Raw genomic sequence first — 21,896 nt, 5'->3', positions numbered from 1 at the left:
TGGTATCAGCCCTGCCCTGTACCAGCCATACTCCCCAGGCCAGGAGCAGGGGCTGCAGGGTGCCAGTTGTGTCTTGGTGAGCAGAAAGTGGGAGTCCAGGCTCTGTTGGTGGGTGACAGCAAAGCAGAATCAGAGTCCCAGCTCCTCATGAAGGTAAAAGTGTCCTGGAAGTCTGTCTTGGAATAAATCCTGGGCTAAGCTCTGCTTTTCTTGTGGTTTGCCTAGCACATTGAAGGTCTCTCTGAGTTTAACAAGAGCCAAACCCATGTGGATCTGTACTGTCTCTCTGAGGCAGAGCTGCATTTTTTCTGCACCTATTCTATGCAATAAGCTACTTGGAAAGCAGAAAGCTCAGGGAAGCACCTGCTGCCCCCACTTGCTTTTGCAGCGAAAGAAACCCAAGTGTGCTGTGAGTCCTGCTAAGAAAATTCTCTTCTCTAACTATTACATTAATCAGTCTTTATAGCATGGAAGTCTATTAAGTTTGTTCATGTGTGTTAGTTCATGTTGTACACTTTAATGGAAAGAGGTAGAGGAATTTTACTGGAGACTTTGTTCATGCTGAAGTAAAACAAGTTAAAGGACAGCCCAGCCCCAGGAAAAAGGATTTTGCTTCTTGGAAGCTTAGAGCAGCCTGTGAAGAACAAAGGATGTCTCTGGACAGCCAAGGTAATGCCAGCATCCTCATCCTCTAACACGTCTCCTAGCATTGTCTGGGATCAGAGGTAAGTAACTAGATCCAGCAACATCTGGATCATTAGACAAGCAGCAAGAAAGCTGCAAACCTATAGCTGGTTTGCCAAGTTTTGCTCTGATTAACAATCAGTTGTGTTGGTGTTAGTGATTAGTCAAATTGTGCTGTACTTGGACATTTGATGGGTACAGAAACCCTGTGTAAAACCGCATTTAAGGTGCCCCAGTTTGGCTGGGACAACTTTTGTGGCAGTTTTCCTGGGCACTTGAGTGGACACTGATGATCCAGATCGGTGCTGGCAATGTTCTGGTGAGACCAGGGGCATCCTGAACCTGCCTTGAGCAGAAGGCACCAAACCTCCCCATGGCCAGCTGCACAGTCCGTGTGGGACTGCGTGACCCCGGCCCGGGTGGGAGCAGCCCCCAGGAGCACACGGGGGCCGGGCAGTGTCGCCTGTGGGGACACCTCCGTTCCCCATGCGGGGCAATCCAGCTGTGCCTGCCGGGGCTGGCCAGGAGAGCGCTGGCTCCCGGGGCTGTGTGCGGCTCTCAAAGCCCCGTGCCGCTGCTCCGGTGCTCTCTTCTGTCCGTGAGGGCTTTGAGAGCCGTGGAATGCCTGTGGCTAACCGTGCTGCCGGGAGAGCAAGCGGGGAGGAAAGGCAGCGATGTGCTATCCCCTCGGAGCAGCCCGAGCTCCCCCGCCGCTGTGGGTGCCCATCCCCTCCGGCCGAGGTACCTGCCGCCCTCCTCACGTCACCAGGCTCCGACTACAAAGCGCAGGCGACAGAGCATCCCCCCGTCGCAGCTCCCCGAGACGCGCATCTTCAAGGAGAGAGCCACTCACGGGCGGAGAGATGTTTTATTCGGGGATCCTGACAGAGCCGAGCAGGAAAGAAGTGGAGATAAGGGAAGCGGCGTCTCTCCGCCAGCAGAGGAGGATGAAGCAGGCGGTTCAGTTTATTCACAAGGATTCCGCAGATCTCCTCCCTCTGGATGGGCTGAAGAAGCTGGGCACTTCGAAAGATACCGTAAGGCTCTATTGTGTTTACTGGAAGGAGACTTAAGCTGGTAGGGGAGTGTCTATTTCTTTTTTCACGCTGTTTTTCTCTTAGGAGAAGTTGGTTGTGTGTGGAAACCAACTTGTAAAAAATAGGACTTTTGTATGTAAAAGGAAGGGAGTAGAAATATGATATTAGTTATAACCACAGTTGTTTTCTTCTAGTAGGTGATTTTTACATGCCTGGCACCCAGAGTTAATAGAATTTAAATTTTTAAATTTTTATTTTTACTTTTGTATGAAAATGGCATACTGTTTTCAGTACAAAATTCCTCTCTGGGTCAGGGTAAGTCAAAATGGCTTCATACAATGCATATATACACCCATGTTTGCCTGTGGTGTGTATATACACACAACACATAATCATAAATATTCAGTAAAGTATAGTCACTGGTATTTCAAAATATAAAACTGTCAAGATCACGCTTCAATAAAGGCTTATGCAAATATGGGGTTTTTTAAAACCGAAGAGACATAATGTTAGGTTTAAAATATTTACATATACAGTGATCGATGTGGTCCTGTACTTGGTATTTATTAGTCGTCATGTCTGGGGGCAGGAGAGCATTTCTAAATACTCTATAAATATTTGAGCTTTCTCTACTGAGAAAGGATGCTTCAATGTAACATTGAAAGTTCTGACTTAAGGAGTAAAATTTAGGAAGCATACCTACCAGGGAAAGCTCATCTAGCTTTTCTTGCCCAACTGTTGCAAAATTCTTGCACCTTGCAAAACAATAGCTGCTTTTTTTCAGTGCTTGATAATGGGTTTTGTTGAAAAACAAAGTCAATCTTTTTATTTTTAGTGGCGTAGTTTTGTTCTGTCAGAGCCTTCCTGCTCGCCTGGGTTGTGCTTGGCTCTGCCTGCCTGAGACAAGTGGAATGAGTTGGCTGTTCTCTGCAGTGCACATGGAGATGGTTTTTTTTGATATCCCGAGTGTTTTGCAATTGTAGGAAGTGAAGCTCCTGCCCAGGAAAGGGCTCAGAAAGAGCTTTCCCAGTCACCACTGAATTGCAGCTCTCCAGCAGGGAGCTGAAATGCCTTTCAGGGAGTGATGGTGTTATTATTACTGCTGTCAGCAGAGTCTAAATGACAATTTGTGGTTCAGTGACCCCCAGCATGCGGGGCTGAGTCCCTGATGTGGGTTCTGCTCTGCCCAGATAAGAAGCAACAGGCAGCAGGAGCCAGGGGCACTGAGCACTGAAGCCCTTTGCCCTGCACAGCGAGGTCCAGGTTTTGCAGCAGCAGCAGGGACAGAGCATGGGGCTCCTCGTCACCACCTTGGACACAGAGATGTCACTCGAGGTGTCCTCCCTGCTCCCGTGCTGTGGCTGCAGCATCACAGCCCCTGCAAGGAGGATCTGCATGGGGACCTCTCTCCAGGGATATGCCAAAGCCCTGGGGAGGTCCACAGCTCCCAGTGCCCTCCAAGAACAAAAAGAAGGTGCATATGGCAGAGGTGAGATGCTCGTCTGGCTACCCTGGCTGGGGTGGGTCTCTGGCTGGGGATGGGGTGAGAACCCAGCTGGTGTGGGCCACCCCGTGGCAAAACCCGCTTGTCCCCACGCCACAGCAGGGTGTGATGGCGCAGTGGGCACCTGTGGCCAGGGCTCCCTTGGCCACAGCCTCCTGCCTCGTGGGGTGTATGGGGAGTCCCCACAGTGAGAGCACTGGCAGGTGCTCAGGCCCATCCCACAGTCCCACAAGAGAGTCCATGAATTTCAGAGGTGTGTCCCTGGGTTGTGTTACAGAGAAACGATGCTGCCACACTCACCCCTCACACAGCTGGGGTGGGAGAGGGAATTTCTGTGACAGGACACACTGTGTGTCCCCACTGCTGTGGCTGCTGGGATGTCACAAGAGATGTCCCCAGGAGGAGCAGTAGATTGTGCATCGCTGAGACTGGAGACCCTCCAAAATATGGGACTCTGCCTTGGCGTGGCCCCAAATTGAGAAGCCCAGAGGGGCTGAGCTGCATGGTCAGGAGGCCCAGGGCATCAGAGATCTTGGCCCAAGGTATTTGCACAGCTTCCTTGGGAATAATTGTGCACCTCCTCACAAAGCAGCACGTTTTTGTGCCCAAAGCTGCGTGGCAGCTGTGGTGATGTGGGCGGAGGGGCTTCTGACGTGCCCAGCATTATTAATGCAGGGTTTCCCGCGGGGGTTTTCCAGCAGCCTTGGCAGGAGCAGAGAGGAGGGAACAGCTCCTCAGAGATGGCGACAGGTGGTGAGAACAGATCCTGTCTGTCACTGTGGCAGCTGGCAGCAAGCATTCCAGTTTTGGGGAGAAATCCCCTTCCTTTTGACCAAAGAGCAGGGGGTGCTGTGCGCAGCGAAGCAGCAGCAGGTCAGCAGGGTGGGTGTGCTGGCATCCCCCAGTCTGTGTGGCATTACTCAGCTCCTGAAGCAGCTCTGCCAGTGATGCTGTGCACAGGCAGAACTGATAAATACTTGTTGTAATCATCCATTTCAAAGCTCTCATCATTTCCAGTGAATTACTCTGGCCCAGACCGAACTCCAGCTCCTCACTCCCTTTATGTACTCTGTCCATTATGAGACCAAGCTATAGAAAAGCATACACTGAGTTTGGCAAATGTAGGGCTGGATGTAGAGAACAGAAATGGCTTTGTTTTGATGACTCTGCCCTCATATAGCCTCTTTCCTGAAGCCCAGAAAATTGGCACAAGATGGTCTTTAGCTGGGATGTGGGCTCCCTGACAGGGTAACCATGACCCCTTTCCCAGCCTGAACAGGGTGTGCTGGCTCTTGCAGCCCCTCCTGGTGCTCTGACACTTCTCCCTTGCCCCGAGAGCCCCCAGTCCAGTTTGGAGCAGCTTTGCCTGATACAGTCCCTCATCGCTTTACAAGCTGGGAAACAGAGTTATAAATAGTAACAAACACCAGCAACAGCAACAAAAGCGTTTCCCCTTTCCATCATGCCCTCAGACCTCCCCTGGGCACCCTCAGAGAAGCCCTGGGTGCCCTGTGCCACTCCATAAATTGCCCCGGCTATGGGAAGCTGGGGCTGCATTTGGGTGTCCTCACTCTCCTGCTGTGCCCACCCCAGAGTTTGGGGTGTCCTGCCTGCAATGCAAAAAGCTCTAATGTTGCATGCACTGCCTTGCCCAGAGACCTGGCTGCTGCCTGGGCATGCAGGGGTGCAGGGAGGGCTCTTGTCCCACCTCTTCACCCTAATAGAGGGGCTGACAGCACAGGATGCTGGTAGAAGATGTGAATTTGGACGAAGGATGGTAAGAAGACAGAGAAATTGATTATTTCTTGGGATGAGATCTGTTGATGCATTAAAACTTTTTTTTTTTTCTCTACTCTCTAGGCACAGAAGAGAGGGCAAACCTGAGATGGGTTTATGGAGGAGGGGAGCTGGTGTCTTCCCTGACTTTCACCTCCACCTGAGTGAAATTGTTGATGGGTCTGGTTATCTATCCCCAGATGTAGAAGCCAAAATAGAGGGAAACCTCCCAGAGAAATGAATACTACAAGCTGCAGCAATGCACTTGCTTATAAATCAGAGAGGAACAAAGCTGGGCAGAATTATTTGTGCTTTTGACAGTGAGTGGTAAATAACTTCAGCAACAGAGGGTGTCTCTGCTCACTTCTTTAGGTTTCTACTGTGACATTTTTAGGGCATCATGGGTTTTTGCAAGGTCTCAGGCTTGGAAATCCTGATTTGTATTTATATAGTGTGAATGATACCAGGAAAATTATTTTTTCAATGACACAATGAAATGTAACATTTTATGTTTTTATTAAACTTTCAACAGTTTTGTGCAATGCAAAGGAATATTGTACCAAGTAATCTGGGTTCCTTCAAACACTGCCAGGCCCACACTGGAGGGAGAACACAGCTGCCTTCCCCACTGCTGTCAGGAGGAGATATTCCCCCTCTCCCTCCCAGACATGGTCTGCTTGCAGTTTGCCTGCAAAATGTGTATTTGCAAATGTCCCCAGGCACATTATCCCTTTACCAAGTATGTATCCATCACTTGAGTCATCTCCATGACTAACATCTCTCACTCTGTTGCACACAAGAGTCAAGGGAAATCCAAGTCAAAGCAAACTAATTAATAGCCTGAGACAGGATGGTGCTGCAGGGAACCTTTTCAGCCCCCTCCTGACAGATTGTTGCTGTATTGGAGCACACCACAAGGAATATTCGTCCCCTCAGAGGCAGGATTTGCTGTGGTTTTCAGAAGGGCAAGTGTCAACAAAAGACAATCCCATTTGTGCTGGTAACTTGTATTCACTGAGTGGTGGATTTTTTTCCTTTTGGTGATGCATCCTGCATAGGATTCATAAAACCAGGGTCTGAGAAAACCCAAGTATGTTACTGATTAACTATCCATGGGAGAACATGTAGTTAAAGCAATTTATGTTGAATTCAAGGGTAGATGACAGTTAAAATAGCCATGAGGAGTGAGTTGCAGATTGAGGCCAGGCAGATCAGAAGAGCATCCAGACTGTCCTGGATGATGCCACTCAGAAATTTCTGTTGGTCCTGCCTGAGTGGGACTGGACACAAGGAGGTGACCACTGCGTGATGGGCTGTCTTCTGGCCAGCTGGGTGAACTTCACCTATCTACTTCTACACTCCCCTATCCCCTCTCTTGTTGTTTTTAAAAGATGTGAAGAATTCCAGCTGTGTTCCTGAGCTGCAGTCAAACATAAAGGGTAAAAAGGACGTCCCATCCACCGTCAGAAAACCCTGGCTTGCATTTTTCTCTGGTGAGGAATGCTGGAGGTGATCACTGTGCTGACTGTGCACCTACACCTTATGCCTCATACAAGGGAGTCCTCCCTTCCAAACTGATCTGCTTGTCCCTCCACACAGGGTCCAGTACCAGTGCAGCCAGTCTGCCTGCCTTTAACCCAGTTAAATAGTGCTGGTTTCAGCTGTTTGGCCTCACTGGGAAGGCAGCACAATGTCAGATCTGATTCCTCTCCATCAGAAGTGTGGCTGTGTCACTGCCTGTACACAGGACATGCTCTGTAGTGTGCTGGTCAGACACAGCACCTGCAACCCAAAATGGCCATGGGATTTTCTTTCAAGTAGCAGAAATAAGAACAGTGGAAAGTGGGGACGCAAGGAGCTGATATGTCCCAGTGACCACCGGTGCTGGCTGCAGCTGCCCCATCCCATCAGTCAGGTCCAGCTCCACTGGCCACGTTGTGCCCACAGCAGGATCTTAAGTGCCAACGTGGCTGCAGTTATTTTAGGATGATGCCAGGTTGCATTAGCCTTGTGTAAGTGGTGTTACTTAACATGCTGTGCACAAGGGTGGGCACTGGCCAGCTCGGGGAGCCATGGCCCAAGGTTTTCAACGTTATCCTGACTCTGATATTCCCTTGGGATGAGGACGTTTGCTGGTTCAGATGTCTCTGCAGACACACAGGCTTATTTAATGTGAATGCAAAAATTCAGGAATAAGCCAGTAAGAATGTCTCACCATGGACAAATTAAAATCAGAAGGAGAGGCAGATTAGCCAGGCAGAGAAATGAGCAAATAATCAGGCAGAGTCATTTCACCTCCAGCAGAGTATGTGCATCCATCTGTGATGAACATTAAATGTAAAAAGGCTTTTGGGAAAGAGGTTGGGGGAGATCTTGAGAGGCAACATGCTTCTCCCAGAACAGAAGGAAATGACAGAGAAAGAGAGAAGTGTTGGGAATTCCTGGGAGAATACCTGCCTACCTCAGACCAACTTACCTCTTCCCCTCCTCTCCCGTTCCTCATGTGGTATGGCACTCAGGATTGGTCCCATTTACCCACCCTTAGCAACTAAATAAAAATATGGGGGAAGAGACACACAGGGCAATTTTAGACCTTCTTCATACTTAGGTGGTGAATGTCATTGGAAAGGCAATTTGTTACATCTGAATTTTTCACATCACTACAGAATTCCCAATATCAAGAGATGAAGGCATTTATGGATGAAACAGCAGCTTGAAAAGGCCAGACTTGTTTGGATTCCTATAGGCAATCAAATCTTGAGTTTGGTAAAAGAAAGGCATCCCTCCAAAGTCTGGTTAATATATTGAAAGTATTATTCCCTTTGCAATACCAAGTAGCTCTCTAGTGAAAGCCAGGTAAGCCAGAGCTAGCCAGGAAGAGTACTTGTAGTCTGGGAATCAGGGAGAGTGAGTTTAGGGCATCCCTCCCACGAGAGCAGCACTGGCCCATGGGCACCACAGGCAGTCTGGTGACACAGGCCCCTGTGTGGCTTTCCTCTGGCTTCACCCTGCTCTTCTGTGTGTGTTCTTTCTCAAAGCAACCGCATAACATCCTGCAAAAGCGCCTGATGGAGACAAACTTATCCAAGTTACGAGGCAGCCGAGGCAGCTGGTCTCCAAAGGGCGACCTCTCATCACAGATCAACAAGCTGAACCAAACCAAACTGGGCAGCTCAGGGAAAATGGAGGATGAAGAGCTCATAGCGGTGAGCTGCCAGGTAATAGTCCCTCCACAGCCTTTTGTGATGTTTTTTCCCTGCAGATTTTATTTCTCACAGTCTCAGGCTGTGCTCTCATTCTCCATGTTTCCCAGTTAGGGTTGTGCTCCCGCAGGGTTGTCATGGCTGTGTGGATGCACTCCCTCTGCAGCTCCAGGCTGCTGTGGCAGAGATGCCCACCTGGGAACCATAGTGAAAACTGGTCTTATGGATGTCTTCCCCCACACATCAGGGCAGAGGGGGTAGCTAGGCTGGGGCAGCCTGCTGAAATGCTGAGGTGTAATTATCCATGGCAAATCCTTGTGCTCACAGCCTGCTTGTTTTCCTCAAGTGCCATCCCTATTTTCTTTGCCCAAGGGTTATTTCACATTTCTCTTCCTTAGCCCCATGCTCTTTTGTATTTCCCACTCTCCACAATATTCTCCCCTGCCTGGGGCTGCCCCATCTGCTCTCTGCAGTGGCAAATGAGCGAGGAAGGGCTCAGGACCCTACATGCATCTGAGCATGCAGGGGAGCAGGGACGAACTGGCATGAGGAGAGTTCAAGGGGACCAGAGATCCTGGACACTCTGTGCTCATCCTGCGCCCCACACATCATTTCCCATCTCTTCTTGCTCTTGCAGTGTGCGGGGAAGGAGCTGAAGGCTGTGGTGGACACCGGCTCACAGCACAACCTCATGTCATCTGCCTGCCTGGACAGGCTGGGGTAAATATCCAGCTGATTTCTGTTTTGTAGGAGCATGGCACCTGGCAGCACAGGCACTGTCTTGGGGCTGGGGCTTTGCTCATGTCAGTGATGGTCATTCTAGAAGGGAGTGCTTTGGGCTGTGACTGGGTAAGCCCCTGAACCTCCTGGTACAACCAAATCCCATCCCAATCTTAAACGGCTGAGAGATGGAATAGGAAACCACTGGTACCACCCTATTCACCTCTGAGGGAACCTCTTCAGACGGTTGGATGCATTTGTATTTGTTCACTGCCTGCTTGTCACTCAGTGCCTCACGAGACAGCTGAACCTTTCCCAGCCTTCTGTGTCCCCAGGGCAGGCGTGGGGCTGCAGCCCAGCCCAGCACTGCAGGCTCCTGTGGCAGGGCAGGGACCAGGCTGCTGGACATGCCCCCACCAGAGGCTGCAGCACTGCTGGCCCAGCACCGAGTGTAAAGGAGCTGTGTGCATGCATGTTCTCAGAACTGGGTCTCCGATGCTGCTCCCAATTACGAATTTCTCCTGGTTAAAGGAAAAGGAAATGTATTTATGGATTGTTGGAGAGGTGACTGACAGCCATTTGCAGCAAAACTCACTCGTCTCTGAGAAACAGGACCAGGCATCAGCTCACAGGATATCAAGGAGGTTTTGGCACTTTATTCCCATGGAGTCACTGCTTTTTTTTGCAGTAATTATGAAAAAAAAAAAATTACACCTTTTCCTTGAGCACTACTGCATGGCCCTGAATGAATGGTGCCTGTTCCTGTCCTAATATTAATTACTTATTTGCTGAACAGTGTTTAGTGACTGGAAGGTGGCTGGGCTTACTACAGCCTTGTCCCAATCTGTGGAGCAGCTCAGCCAAGCTTAGGATGGCCACAGGATGGCATTTGGAGGGATATCATGGCCTGGGACAGTTCCTCTGCTCCCTGTGTTACTTACATGTGTCCGGTGCAGTTCTCACAGCACTGCTCTGCTGCAGCAGCCCTGTCCTTCAAAGAGCACTGAAGAAAGAGGTTAGAGCCTGTTTCTGGTGCCCAGGTCTCAGAGGACTCAAAACAGCACATATGTGGCTGATGCTCAGGCTCAATTCCTCCCTTCTTTTTCAAAAATCTTTTTGTGTCTTGTCAGGATGCCAGTCACTCTCTCCCCCTCGCTCTGAGGGAAGCAGCAGAGTAGGCTCACAGGTTGCCAGCATGAGAAATCCCCTGTGGAGCTGTAGGAGGTGCAGGAGGTGGCCAAGGAACTCCTAAACTTCTCAGTGATATGTTCCCACTGGTTTTTAGGGCCAGACTCCAAGAAAGAAGCAGAGGGGATCCAGCTCCTTCTCTCTGCTACCCTCCTGGTCCTTGTACCTGTGTTAAATGGTGTGGGCAATGCCCACCTCAGTCCTGGGGCCTCTGAGGGGGCTGGTCCCCCCAGGACAGATGGACAGACAGACACACACACACGCACTGCTGCAATGCGGCTCAGCAGAAAGGTACCTCAAATAGCTGAAAATTGATACAGCTTTTATCCAAGGGAGAGATCAGCACCTCAAACGGCCTTTCCATTAGATTCTTGTTCACTTTAAAAGAGAAACTGAAGCTAAATAATTAATTAGTATTGTCAGACTGGTGTAGTTAGAAGCTGTACCTCTGACAGAAGTATCTCTGACATCCTTGTTTTCTTTTCTTTGGGCTGATGTGATTGATCTGTCCCCATTTCCTCTGAACAAATCCAGCAGCAGTGCCTAACAAACTAACAACCTGATTGGGCTGCCCTGGATGTGAGCCATGTTCAGCATGGACAAAAGGGGACTCAGGGGGTACCTTATTACTCTCTACAACTACCTGAAAGGAGGCTCGAGTGATGTAATGAGTGACAGGACCAGAGGAAGTGGTCTCAGGTTGTGCCATGTGGGCTTTAGTTTGGATATCAGGAAAAATTTCTTCACTGAAAGGATGGTCAGGCCTTGGAACAAGCTGCTTAGCGAAGTGGTTGGCATCACCATGCCTAGGAATGTTCAAAATATGTGTGGGTGTGGCATTTGGGGACAGAGTTTAGTGGTGACCTTGGCAGTGCTGGGTTAACAGTTGGACTCAATGGTCTTAGAGGTCTGTTCCAACCTCAACATCTCTGTGATTCCATGGGGACACAGTGTCAGCGCCACTCGTGGAAGCTGGAGTGAACTACCCCTTCCTTACACCCACACTGCCTTAGAAGCAATTTTGTATTCCCCAAGCCTCGAGGAAATGTAGGAAAAAGATTCCTCAGGTAAAGCCAAAATCCAGTACAGAGCTGTGCTTGGGGCAGCCCCAGGGCTGCACTGTGGGTCCTGCTGTGGTCTGATGTGGGTGTGGGCTGCTGGCTGCCTGCAGAGCATCCACAGAGAACCTGCCAGGGAAGCAGCTTTCCAATAACAGCGTGGTAAATGAGCAAGGCTAAGAGCACTTCAGGCGTACGCACCCTCCAAACACCGTTTGCTCCTTGCTGGAACAGCCAAGCCATGGCCATCTGATGTTAGGGGTGTTTTCAATGCACAGGTTAAAGGAGCATCTCAAAGCACTCCCTGTCGAAGACGAGATGGTTTCGTTGCCGAACAAGGTCAGAGCCATAGGCCAGATAGAGTGTCTGTCCCTCACAGTGGGAGCGGTCCCCGTGGAGTGCGCTGCCCTCGTCGTGGGTGAGTGTATAACCCTCTGCTCCTCCACTACGGGCTGGGGTCTAATTCCTCTCACCCCAGCAGGACAAAAATAAAGCTTTAGGAAGATGTTAAAATTAAAATATAATAAGTTCTTGTTTGGCCCCTCAGAGGAAGGGGAGAGGAGGTGTTCAGGAGGCTTAGCTTTGTCATGCTGATAGAGCGACTCCTGCATGTCCCTACAGGCACACCCGCCTGCTCTCCTGCCATCCTGTACCCTCCTGTTCTCCTCTGGAGTCAGTCCCTTTATAAATAGGGTTTTGTTTAGTAGAACAACCACGAAGGAAGGAAGGATGGAGTCACTGACAAAAAGCACAGGAGGGCATTTTGAATGTATAAATCTGAACTGTCCTGTTTTTTTCAGAAGAAAACGAGCAACCCTTCTCCCTTGGGCTGCAGACACTGAAGTCTCTGAAGGTAGGGGTTTTCCAGCAGGATGCTTACCTGTGCTGGTGGGGGAGCTGGGACCACTCTGAATTGCAGTTTTCCCTCTCACCTAGAGGCATTTATTCTCTACAGTGTGTCATAAACATGGAGAAGCACCACCTTGTTCTGGGGCAGATGGACAGGGAAGAAATCCCGTTTGTGGGCATTGACAGTGCTGAGGCAGGAGAGCAGTAAGTAGTCTGGGGAGGTGAGCTGCATGTCTATCCCTCAGCCTGGTGGCAGGGCCCCCTGGCAGGGCCAGACAGGAGCTGCCAGACCCTTTGCTGGAGGCGAGTGAGAGGTCAATGACCCCGGCAGAAGTCGTTTTCATCAGCTCATAAAATTTTGAAACAGAGCTTTTTCGGCAGCCCTTGTCAGCTTTTACTGTTTTTTTTCTAGTAAATATTGTACATCAAAGCGGGTGTCTGAAAAGACACTCACAGGGGAATGCCTTAGGAAATGTACTTTTTGGAGGTCACTAAGAAGACTCCTTGAGCCCTGCTTTGACAGTGTTCACAAACAAACCTTTGTCTGGAAAATATTTATGAAGCAAGGCTGACAAACCCACATGAATGTTTGAGAGAGAGATCCTGTCTGGAGATAACGGTGTTGCCACTTCTCCCTGCATTACCCCAGCAGCCCTCCTTCCAGCTCTTCCTGGTGTCCCAGATTTTTCCAGCCTTATCTCCCTAAAGAAAGATAAAGATGTGCTGCACCTCCTAAATGAGTGTGGCTGGCTCTGCGGGCGAGCAGGCTGCAGGCAGGGCAAACCTCCTCCTCCCAGGCACTGCACGGGGCTCTTTCTTGCTGAGTGCTGTGAAGAAGAGATGTATCACCGATTCCTGCCTCTGACTCATGAAACCGGCAGGCACCGAGCGCCTGACAGGGGGGGTCTGCACTTCTGTGCCACCGCAGGCAGTGCTTGTGGCTGCTCAGCGATGAGCAACCTAAAAAGCGTTTGCTCACTGCTTAAGAAAGAGCGTCTGGTGGGTGATGTAGGTCAGCATCTTCTTTAGCTGCCTGTCGCGACCAGCCACAGGGATTTGGGATGTCCTGCAGCCCCGTGCAGCTCAACCCTCTGTGCTGGGCACTGCCGAGCTCGAGTGGGGTGGGGGAAGGAGCACAGCTCCCTCAGCCGGTTGTATCGATGGGCATTGGAGGGCGCAGGAGGGATGTGGGGCTAGTGTGGGCACTCAGGGTGAGAGCGCAGGTGTGCCTGCTCTGTGTCCAGCTCGCCCACCTGCCGTGTGTCCGGGCCAGCCGATGGCCCTGGTGCAGCGTGTGAGCCCAGGGAGTGCCGGGTACAGCACTGTGGGGGAGCCGTGCCGAGCCATGCCAGACCACAGGCTGGTTTCCCTGTCTCCTTTGAAACAGAGATGCGAGAGACGCAGCGTGGTTCTGTCGCCACTGCAGTGATAAATTATTTCTTAGTACTGCTTTCAAAGTCAAATTGTGCTGCTTTTTTTTTTTTTTTTTTTTTTTTCCCCTGTGAAAAACGCCTGTTTTACTAAATGTCTTTTCCTTCCAGTTTCAGCAGTTTGGAGGCATAAAGAGAAATTGAAACACCATCCCCACACAAGAGCTTGATATCAAAGAAATCCTGTGCAGCTGTTCCAGATGAAACAGCAACGCTCTGCTTTGAAAACATTTATACTAGGCTACAGCTTGAGTAGAGCTAAATGAAATCCTGTTTGTAGCCAGTAATTTAGAGATATTGTCATGTTTATCTATGGATTTTGAGAAACAAACGTGTGCTTATTTTCTGGACTTTTCTATATAGTGTACTCTTTATTACAAACAGTTGGGAAAACCTTATTAATTCCTTCTGATGAGAAAAATACTTTTTATAGTGGCCTCATATGAGTAATTGTACTTAGCTGTGATTAGAGGCTATCAGAATGAGACTTTTATTAATGATTTTTCCAGGAGCTAAGCATTTATATTCTCTTAATCAATATTGCCACATTCAAATGGCCATTACCAGGAAGTTACTCGGAGTAAAATAACAATGTTAATACTACCTAGGAATTATAGCTCATCCTGTTAGCATAGTATTGTTGCCATGTAATTAGGGATGCAACTGCTGGCTTGATGAGAAAGAGTAGTTGCAGAATTATTAATGGGTTATAGGCTTCTCTGCAGTGGTGTGGCAGAAGCATAGGAACAGGGCTAGGGAGGGCTACCAGGGTGATCTCCTGGTGTGGGGTTGGCACCAGCGCTGGGGCTCAAAACCCTCTGAGGAGGGATCCTCTGGGCCAGTCTTGGCTGCCTTCCTGTGGGGGTCATCAAGTAAATAAATCATTACACCGGGCCAAAAAGCAAAAAACAAGCACAAAAGTGTGTTGTCTGGAAGCAGCAGATGCAGTGCCCTTGGTTCCCCCTGCCACCAGGACCTGTGTCTATCCCTGCCCAGCCAGCACCCAGCCTGAAGCCCCTGCAGCACCCAGGCCACGGCTGGTGCAGGTTATTGACTCCAGCTGCACTTCAGTGCTGCTGCCAGAAATGCCATATTTTTTATATCTGTCTGCAAATTGCCTGGGTTTTTAAGTACAACCCCTGATTACCCTCAGGGGAGGTGGGAGTTTTTGCCAGGACAAGCATTTCATTTGGTGTCACTGTCCTGGAGCAGCAGGGTTGCTGCTTAGCCCATGCCATACGTTATTGCCTGGGGGAGCCTGGCCTCGCACAAATGCAGCTCTTTATGTTTCCAAAACCTTACAGGAATTAATCACTGTCATCTGCTGAAGAGGCATTTTTAAAATTCAGAATAATATCCTTGTGATGTTGTGCATCCTCTGATGGCCAGTCCTGCTGCAGCTGGATCCTTAAGGGATCTATTTGCGCTGCAGGAGCAGGAGCTGCTCTGGTAGCTCTGGCTTAGCAAAAGCACTTTGGCCCTGGCATCAGCCACAAGCACCGACAGCATTCCCACTTCGGAAGCTTCTTGATGGCTCTGGGTGGGAATCAAAAAGTTTTGTCACCTCATGGCCATCGGCAGCCAGACTCCTGCCAGCTGATCCAGCGTGTGCCCACTCCCACCATCCCATGCCTGCCAGGGAATCTCAGCTGGAGCTTTATCTCCTGCAGTGGGTTTGAACCTCTTTTCAGTATTGGGTATATCCAGCAAACCTGACCTATCTGTATTTTGAGCTATTTTCTATTTTGGTGATAAGTTTCAGTGCTTTCTCTACATACAATATTTTATAACAGCTATAAATATAAAAATATATATATATACATTTACAAGGTTGGGCTGCCCACGGTAGTCCCACTGATGTGTTGTAGAAATATTTCACTAAATATGAAATATATTTGATTATTTTATATGCTATGAGTTTGGTACTTTGGTACTTTTTTCTTTCTGTGCATATTACTGTGCTAAATGTCAAATTAAATCCAAATAAAGTTACACTGTTATTGCTGTTTATTTGCTTGCATGCTGGATATGCTGGTTTTTTTTTGTTTTCAGTGCACATCTCTGTTAAGAAAAGGAGTTTGTTTCACTCTTTAGTCTGATGGGGCTCTACAGTGCTTTTGGAAATGCTGTTGAGAATTGCCATTGAACTGAGGGAGAGTGGCAGTGGAGATGAATTAACCAGGGCAGGCTAAATGGTACACAGCACTTGGGGTAAAGGTGAGCACTTGAAATCCCAGCCTTCTGTCACCACGTGTCTCCCTCCCGAGGGAGGTATGAGATCCTGCTGTTTCCAGGTTTACACTTTGGAAAGCTGTTTTGGTGTTTATGCTGTGTTTGGTGAGCTCGCTGGGACAATGCCAGCGCAGGTGGATATGAAAGTCCTTTGGAAACTCTGGAAAGCTGGGAAAAGAAAGTGGCCAGGACACAAGAGAGGCGAGGCATGTGACCACAGAGATCTGGGTCTTCCCCAAAGCTTTGAATGTGGATTTAGGGACTTCCTGTCTCTGCCTGGATGGGCTTTAGGCTGCTGCAGCAGTAGTCTAGCTCTGTCTTACTGATGAGAAGTTATCCTTTCACGCACTCCACATCCCACAGCAACAGCCTTTGGTAGAGCAGCAATGCTCTAAGCCCAGTAAAACTGGCTCTCCTCAACACTGGGCTGGCACTTTCTATGAGCATGGAAAGAAACCAGGCTCCAGCAATGAAGTGGGGAAAAAAAAAAAAGGATCAATGTGCAGGCAAAAACAATGTCTCGTGCTTCCTGGAGCTGCTACAGGTTTCTAGATTTGCTCAGACTGTTCCTGATGCTAGAGAGCAGAGTCTCAGCACACGCAAATGGAAAATCAGTGGGCAAAATTCCATCCCTTCTGCACAGAGTAGGGCTAGCCCTGGAGCTAGTGGCCCTTCAGAGCTGGCTCCTGTGAACAGGATCTCTATAGGACAGGACAGCTGCTATAGCAGACAGGCGTTCACCTCAGTGCAGAGGGATTATAGAATATGGGAAGTAATACCAGATCCCTGCATCAAGCACTTGCATGGTCACAGGGGTAGATGGTACAGCAGCTGAGTGCTGCAGAGCAGCTCAGCAAGCCCTGGGTGCTTGCTCCTTCTCCTCTCCAGCACTGGTGTGTGCCTGAGCCCCTTTGGCAACCTCTCCCTGACGTGAGTTTGCAGGAAGGCCTTGTAACCGAGGGACCTGCTGCCTCTTGCCAGGTGGCTGGGGCAGAGAAGAGGGCAATGCCTGCAGCCATCTGAGATAAGGAGGACTCAGGAGATAAAGAGACAGCTGTGAGAGGATATTATGAGAAGCCTCTGGGGTGGTAGAGGGTTTTGTTGAATGTTTTATTCAGCTGGTTAATGCTGTCATGCTGCACACAAACATCTCACAGGTGAGGGCAAGCACAGCTCCCTTCCCAAGAAGCCTCAGGGAAATCAAGCCAGCTGCTCCTTGGCCAAAGCACTGTCCCTCGTGCTCATGTGGCCAGCAGAGTGCGGCGGGACAAAACACCTTTGCTCCCTCCAAGACCATGTCTTGTCCTCATTTTGGTCATGCCTAAAGCCGAGACAAAGCACACAAAGAAGATATGAAACAGAACCTTGGTGAGCCCGTTGCTTCAAAAGCTGGTGGAACATGCAGGATCTTGATGATTGAGTTCTTGCAATTAAGACGGCCCATGTGGGTAAGGCATCAACACTCGCTGAAAATTGTAGAGACCTGGAGATCTGGTGGAGAGTGGCTGTCAGGCTCTCAATGCATGTCTGTACTTCATTGCAACTAACACACCTGAGGGCATGTGGGCAGGCAGCAGCAGAGGAGGAGCACCCTGGGGCTGCACAGTGGGGTTCTGCCCACAACCCCAACACCTTCCACCACATTTGCTAATTAACTCCTTCTGGGCTGCCCACTCTGCAGCAGCACTTGCTGCTGATCCGAGTGGAAAGTCAGAAGCCATTGCCAGGAGTAACCCTACAGCAATCATTCACATGTGTTTTGGATCCTGCTGAGATCCACCAACATCTTTTCATCACCTCTACCAGCAGAGCAGCTGATTAGATGAGACCTGCTGGGGTGTTTCTTCACAGTTATCTCCAGGGTAATCTGTTATCTAACAGCTCTCCAGGGAGGTCCTTTTTTATGGGCTTTTCTATTACTGATGATGAAACGATGCTCAACATATTGTGAAAACAAATCTAATTCTTACATCTCAGAAGCAAATAACTTGATGACTTATTTCTGTATAAACATTTGTCTTGGGGCTGTATATTGCTGGAATTATTTTATGGGACAAACATCAGTTGAGGTCTGTATTGCTTTATCACCTGCTGCTTAATAGATGGAGGTGAAGTATCAGGTTTCCATCAACTACAAGTCTGCTCCTTTTCCTAAGATGAGATTCCTCTTTTCCATGGGCTCTGCACTGCAGGCAGTAACCCAATTTGTCTCCTCCTCCTCCTCCTCTGTTAACAACCGCACGGCTGATGAAGGGCTGCAGGCTCTGGAGATGACACTGCAGGTATCACTGACATTTCAACAGAGATGGCTTTGCTGCAAAGGCAATTGATTTAATGATTTTGTTACTAGAGTGGTGCTGCCACCACTTCCCCAGGATGAGATTTCATTGCTCCCAAAGTGGGTGTGAAGAGAGTCGACAACCTAAAAATATCGGGAGTTTAGGAATAACAGGAAGCCACGGCAGCAGGAGAACTAGCTGGGGGGGAAGCTACAGGGACTTTCTCTCTGCTTCTTGAGTGCATCAGGATCGATGCCTGGGGCTCGTGGCCGCCCCCGCAGGGAGACGCAGTTGGATTCTCCAGAAAAGCGCCTCAGCTCGCACAACGGGAAGTGGTGCAAAGTTATGTGCTCATTAAACCTAAAGCCACCCAGTATCCGGAAACAGGTGGGGATCTGCAGAATGTGGGGAGCTCTTAGTGCTGTTTCAGCCCCTTGTGTCTCCACCTGCTCCCCCCAGACAGTGGCAAGGCCAGCACTCATTTACTGCTCACCTCCTCTCACCTCTTTCTCAGAGACCAGGAGAAACAACCTCCTCCCTTCAGTGGAGCTACTGCAGGTGAGGAAACCACTGCCTAACACTTTGAGGTGCCTCTGGGGTTTCATTGCCTGTGGGGTGGCACAGCCTGCCCAGACCCTGTGCTGTGGTATCCAGCTGGTTGTGCTTGGCTCTGGGCTGGAGTGCAGGGACCCTGCTGGGGGGCAATGGGCTGCAGTGTCCCTGTGCTCTTGCTGGCAGCAGCCCCATGGGTGACACAGGGGCTGTGGAAAGTGGTGTCCTGGCTTGGTGCCAGAAGAAAGGAGCAGATGCTCCTACCAAGGGATGAAGCACTAAGAGAGGACTGGCAGGAAGACTGGGGAGGGAGACCTGGACCCAGCCATCTAAAACCTCTCTCTGTTGTAAGGAGAAGGTAGGCAGGGCCAAGTACTGCTGTTACCTGCAACCCAGGGCTGCACAGCTGGCCATCGAATATTCCAGGTGTTGCCAGCTAGGAAGCATCTCAATGGCAATGCTGGCACAGGCAGCATTGAAAAATACTGCCTAAGGGAAGGAGTAATATTGAGACCTGTGATCTCAGTGAGAAAACCAATATATTTTGAAGTGTTGCTATAAATCTCAGTCCTCTGTTCCTCCACAAACAAGATCACATGGAGCGATCAGGTGAGTGATCAGGCACTTGACAGATGCAAAACATAGAGTCATGGAGAACAGGGGCAAAGAGAAAGTGTGCAACACCAGATGGCACTGCCTATTAATTTGAAAATAAAAATGTAATTAGGAATTAATCATTGGTCTTTCCTAGATCACAAATCAAAAACCTGTTTCAAAATCCCTGGGTGGATGATGAAGCCCAGGATGAGTGCATTGCAGACCAGTGACCTGGTTTTATCCAGGCCAGTAGAGATCAGGACACATGAAAAGTGATGAGGACTTTGCCACTAGCCTTTTTGGTTGCTGGTGGGGAAGGAGAAAACCCATAAATGGGCAAAATGTGCCTTGGAGCTGGTGTAACAAAGAAACTTCAACAGTGCAGTCATATGAGAATCCAGTGAAGTGGGTCTGCTGTGAGAGGTGCCCTGGGAAGGCTGTTCAGCCTTCTGGTTTGGCAGGCTTAGAGAGGAAATCTGTGGATTTTAAGCTCCTACTCACAGAGAGCTTCTATACTGAAAGCATCGTGATGCTTCTCGGTTTAGACTTCAATGGCATTTTTCAAATTGACTTTTAAGGCTAACAGAAGGGATAATGGGCTCTTGTTCCTTCAGGAGACGACAGTGTATTTTTAAAAACAAATTACGCATGAAGACTAATTAACTTGGCATTTACAGCTTAGCATTCTCCTGGCTAAATTTGCCCCAACTGAGACCACGCTTTGTTGCAAGAAAAGTTCTGCCTGGCATCTTGTTCCTCCTGCTGCTTCCTATGCTGTGATATTAAGGTCACGAGCCACCTTCCAATGTCCTGTTCAGTGACTTCCAAGGAAGTAGTGAGTAGGGTGAAGATCTCAGGTTTAGCTGTGAGGGCTGAGAGGTGTCTCAGTGGGGACATCTCTCTTATGGTCCTGGTCAATGTTCTAACAGCTAGGACGTGCCTACTGGGTTCACCTGTGCCTATGCAGAGAGCATCTGAGCACAGTGGCAGCTGGAACAAAGCTACTTGGAGAAAGCTCTAGCACAATGAATCACTGTAGTCTGTACACAGGGAGTTAATAGGATGCTCTCATTCAAAAATTGTATTAGAAGACACTGATGACAATGAGCCCACATCAGTTGCTCTCCCTGCACTTCCGCTCTCTGCCATCCCAAATCAAGTTAAGGTGATCCAGATGCACCTCTTATTGCTTTAGGAGAAAAATATGTTTTGTTTGTTCCTAAGGGTTGCAGGTAACTAATGCAGCAGAGGCCAGGCACAGCAAAGGCCCAGCACTATCCTTGGCACTGCGAACTGCCACAGCTGCAGGGGGGTCAGTGGATCAATCCCAAGGGTCAATCCCCAAGGCCCAGCCTCAGGAGAGAAGCTCTCAGGACTCTGCATGACAGAATGAAGGGATAACATGCACCAGCCTTAAGGCTGGTTTGTGGGAGAGTTGCAGATCTGCATCACTATGTGCTCATACATGCAAACACAAACCTTGAGTTTCTTTCACTCTTTTAGATTCTTTTCTCTTGATTTTTAAGTCTGAATTGACACATCTTCGACCAGCAAGGTCAGTTATTCACTTTCCCCACAATCCCCACAATACCAAACCATAAACATAAGTAGTGGTGGTGGTTAAACAACCAGATTCGAAGGACACAAACATAAATCCCCAAAAAACCACTCAGTTGTAAAGCTCAGAAGCTCTAACCAGGGGTCCAGTTTGTTAAACATGATACAAATGAAATGGACTCAGTATCCAGCTTTTGAGGCTGATGAGTTAAAATTAGGGCAACTTGAGAAGGGCAACTTGGATAGTGAAGAAGAGAGGATGGCAAAAGGAAGGACATGAGGTTTTAGCAGAATTAACTGTGTGCTAAAATAATCCTTAGGAGACTGGTATTAGTAACCAACTCTCCTGACATCTCCTTTGCATGGAATATGCTGCTTACCCATCACAGCTGCATTTAGGTGTAGAAGCAGCCTCCCAGGGAGCACTGCTCAGAATGGAGTGTTTCCAGGTAAGTCCCACTCTGTGGGAAGAAAAGCAAGGCTGTGTATTTAGTAGAATCACCTACCTGCATTTATTGACCTCCCCAGAGACCCTGGCTGCTCACCACCACTAAGCCACAGGCTGGCCCAAATGGCTTTCAAAGAAAGCCACCCAACTCTCTCTGAAAAAGGCCCTAAATTTTAATCTTTTAATTGATGCAGCAAATCTCTTTTCTGCCCTTGAGCTGAGAGAAGTGGGTGCTCTTGTCAGGTAGAGAACAACCAGAAGCACATCTCAGGAGCACATGATGTACTGAACTCTCCAGAGACTGCTAATGATGTTTGATTAATTTTCATTATTGGTGTGAGCAAGCTTTGAGCTCTCTCTGCATCTGTCATATTTAGAGTAGTCTTTTCTTCCTTAGTTAAACAGCAGCTTCTACGGACAGTGATCTAATTGTTCCTCAGCACCTGCTTGAAGCTGTCCAAGTTAAGTATGGATATTGTGTAATTTGCAGTACATGTGATTTGGTCCTTAAGGCTCAGATCAAATAAAATGGAATAGCAAATGAGCCAGTAATTGAGTTAAGTGGAAGGTACTGCGCAGGCTGGCGCTGGGGTCACAGAAATGCTTGGGCTGGACAACACTGACAATGGAACAAATCAAAATACGTGTGTTGTGGTCACCCAGCAGCAGGATGAACAGCCTTCTAGCGGACATCCTGAGCTCAATAACCCATAGAATGCTTTCTGTCTACCAGGGCAACTGGCTTTTGCAGTGGATTTTATTCTGAGTCTTTGCTGTGCTGC

General features: G+C 48.9%; 1 protein-coding gene across 2 annotated transcripts; it reads left to right on the top strand.

Annotated features, from left to right (window-relative positions):
- Window positions 1-1,322: 1,322 nt before the first annotated feature.
- NRIP3 (nuclear receptor interacting protein 3) lies at window positions 1,323-15,459 on the top strand. Of its 2 annotated transcripts, XM_048307718.1 has the most exons (7): window positions 1,336-1,721; window positions 8,040-8,219; window positions 8,842-8,924; window positions 11,449-11,588; window positions 11,971-12,023; window positions 12,126-12,223; window positions 13,561-15,459. In XM_048307718.1, the coding sequence occupies exons 1-7, from the start codon at window positions 1,359-1,361 to the stop codon at window positions 13,580-13,582; spliced, it is 939 nt and encodes a 312-aa protein (XP_048163675.1). In that variant the 5' UTR covers window positions 1,336-1,358; the 3' UTR covers window positions 13,583-15,459. The 2 variants fall into 2 exon arrangements, with proteins under 2 accessions (XP_048163676.1, XP_048163675.1); XM_048307719.1 differs by lacking the exon at window positions 8,040-8,219 and having other exon boundaries at window positions 1,323-1,721.
- Window positions 15,460-21,896: the final 6,437 nt, after the last annotated feature.

This window comes from Corvus hawaiiensis, chromosome 6, assembly GCF_020740725.1.
Source record: "Corvus hawaiiensis isolate bCorHaw1 chromosome 6, bCorHaw1.pri.cur, whole genome shotgun sequence".
NCBI lineage: Eukaryota > Metazoa > Chordata > Aves > Passeriformes > Corvidae > Corvus > Corvus hawaiiensis.
This window is presented reverse-complemented; position numbering and strand designations above follow the sequence as displayed.

Excerpts from the sequence above, each read along its gene's own strand:
- NRIP3 (XM_048307718.1), top strand. The coding sequence starts at position 1,359 with ATGTGCTATCCCCTCGGAGCAGCCCGAGCTCCCCCGCCGCTGTGGGTG. Across the intron at positions 1,722-8,039 it reads TGGGCACTTCGAAAGATACC|CAACCGCATAACATCCTGCA; the intron begins GTAAGGCTCTAT and ends TCTTTCTCAAAG. Across the intron at positions 12,024-12,125 it reads AGACACTGAAGTCTCTGAAG|TGTGTCATAAACATGGAGAA; the intron begins GTAGGGGTTTTC and ends TATTCTCTACAG.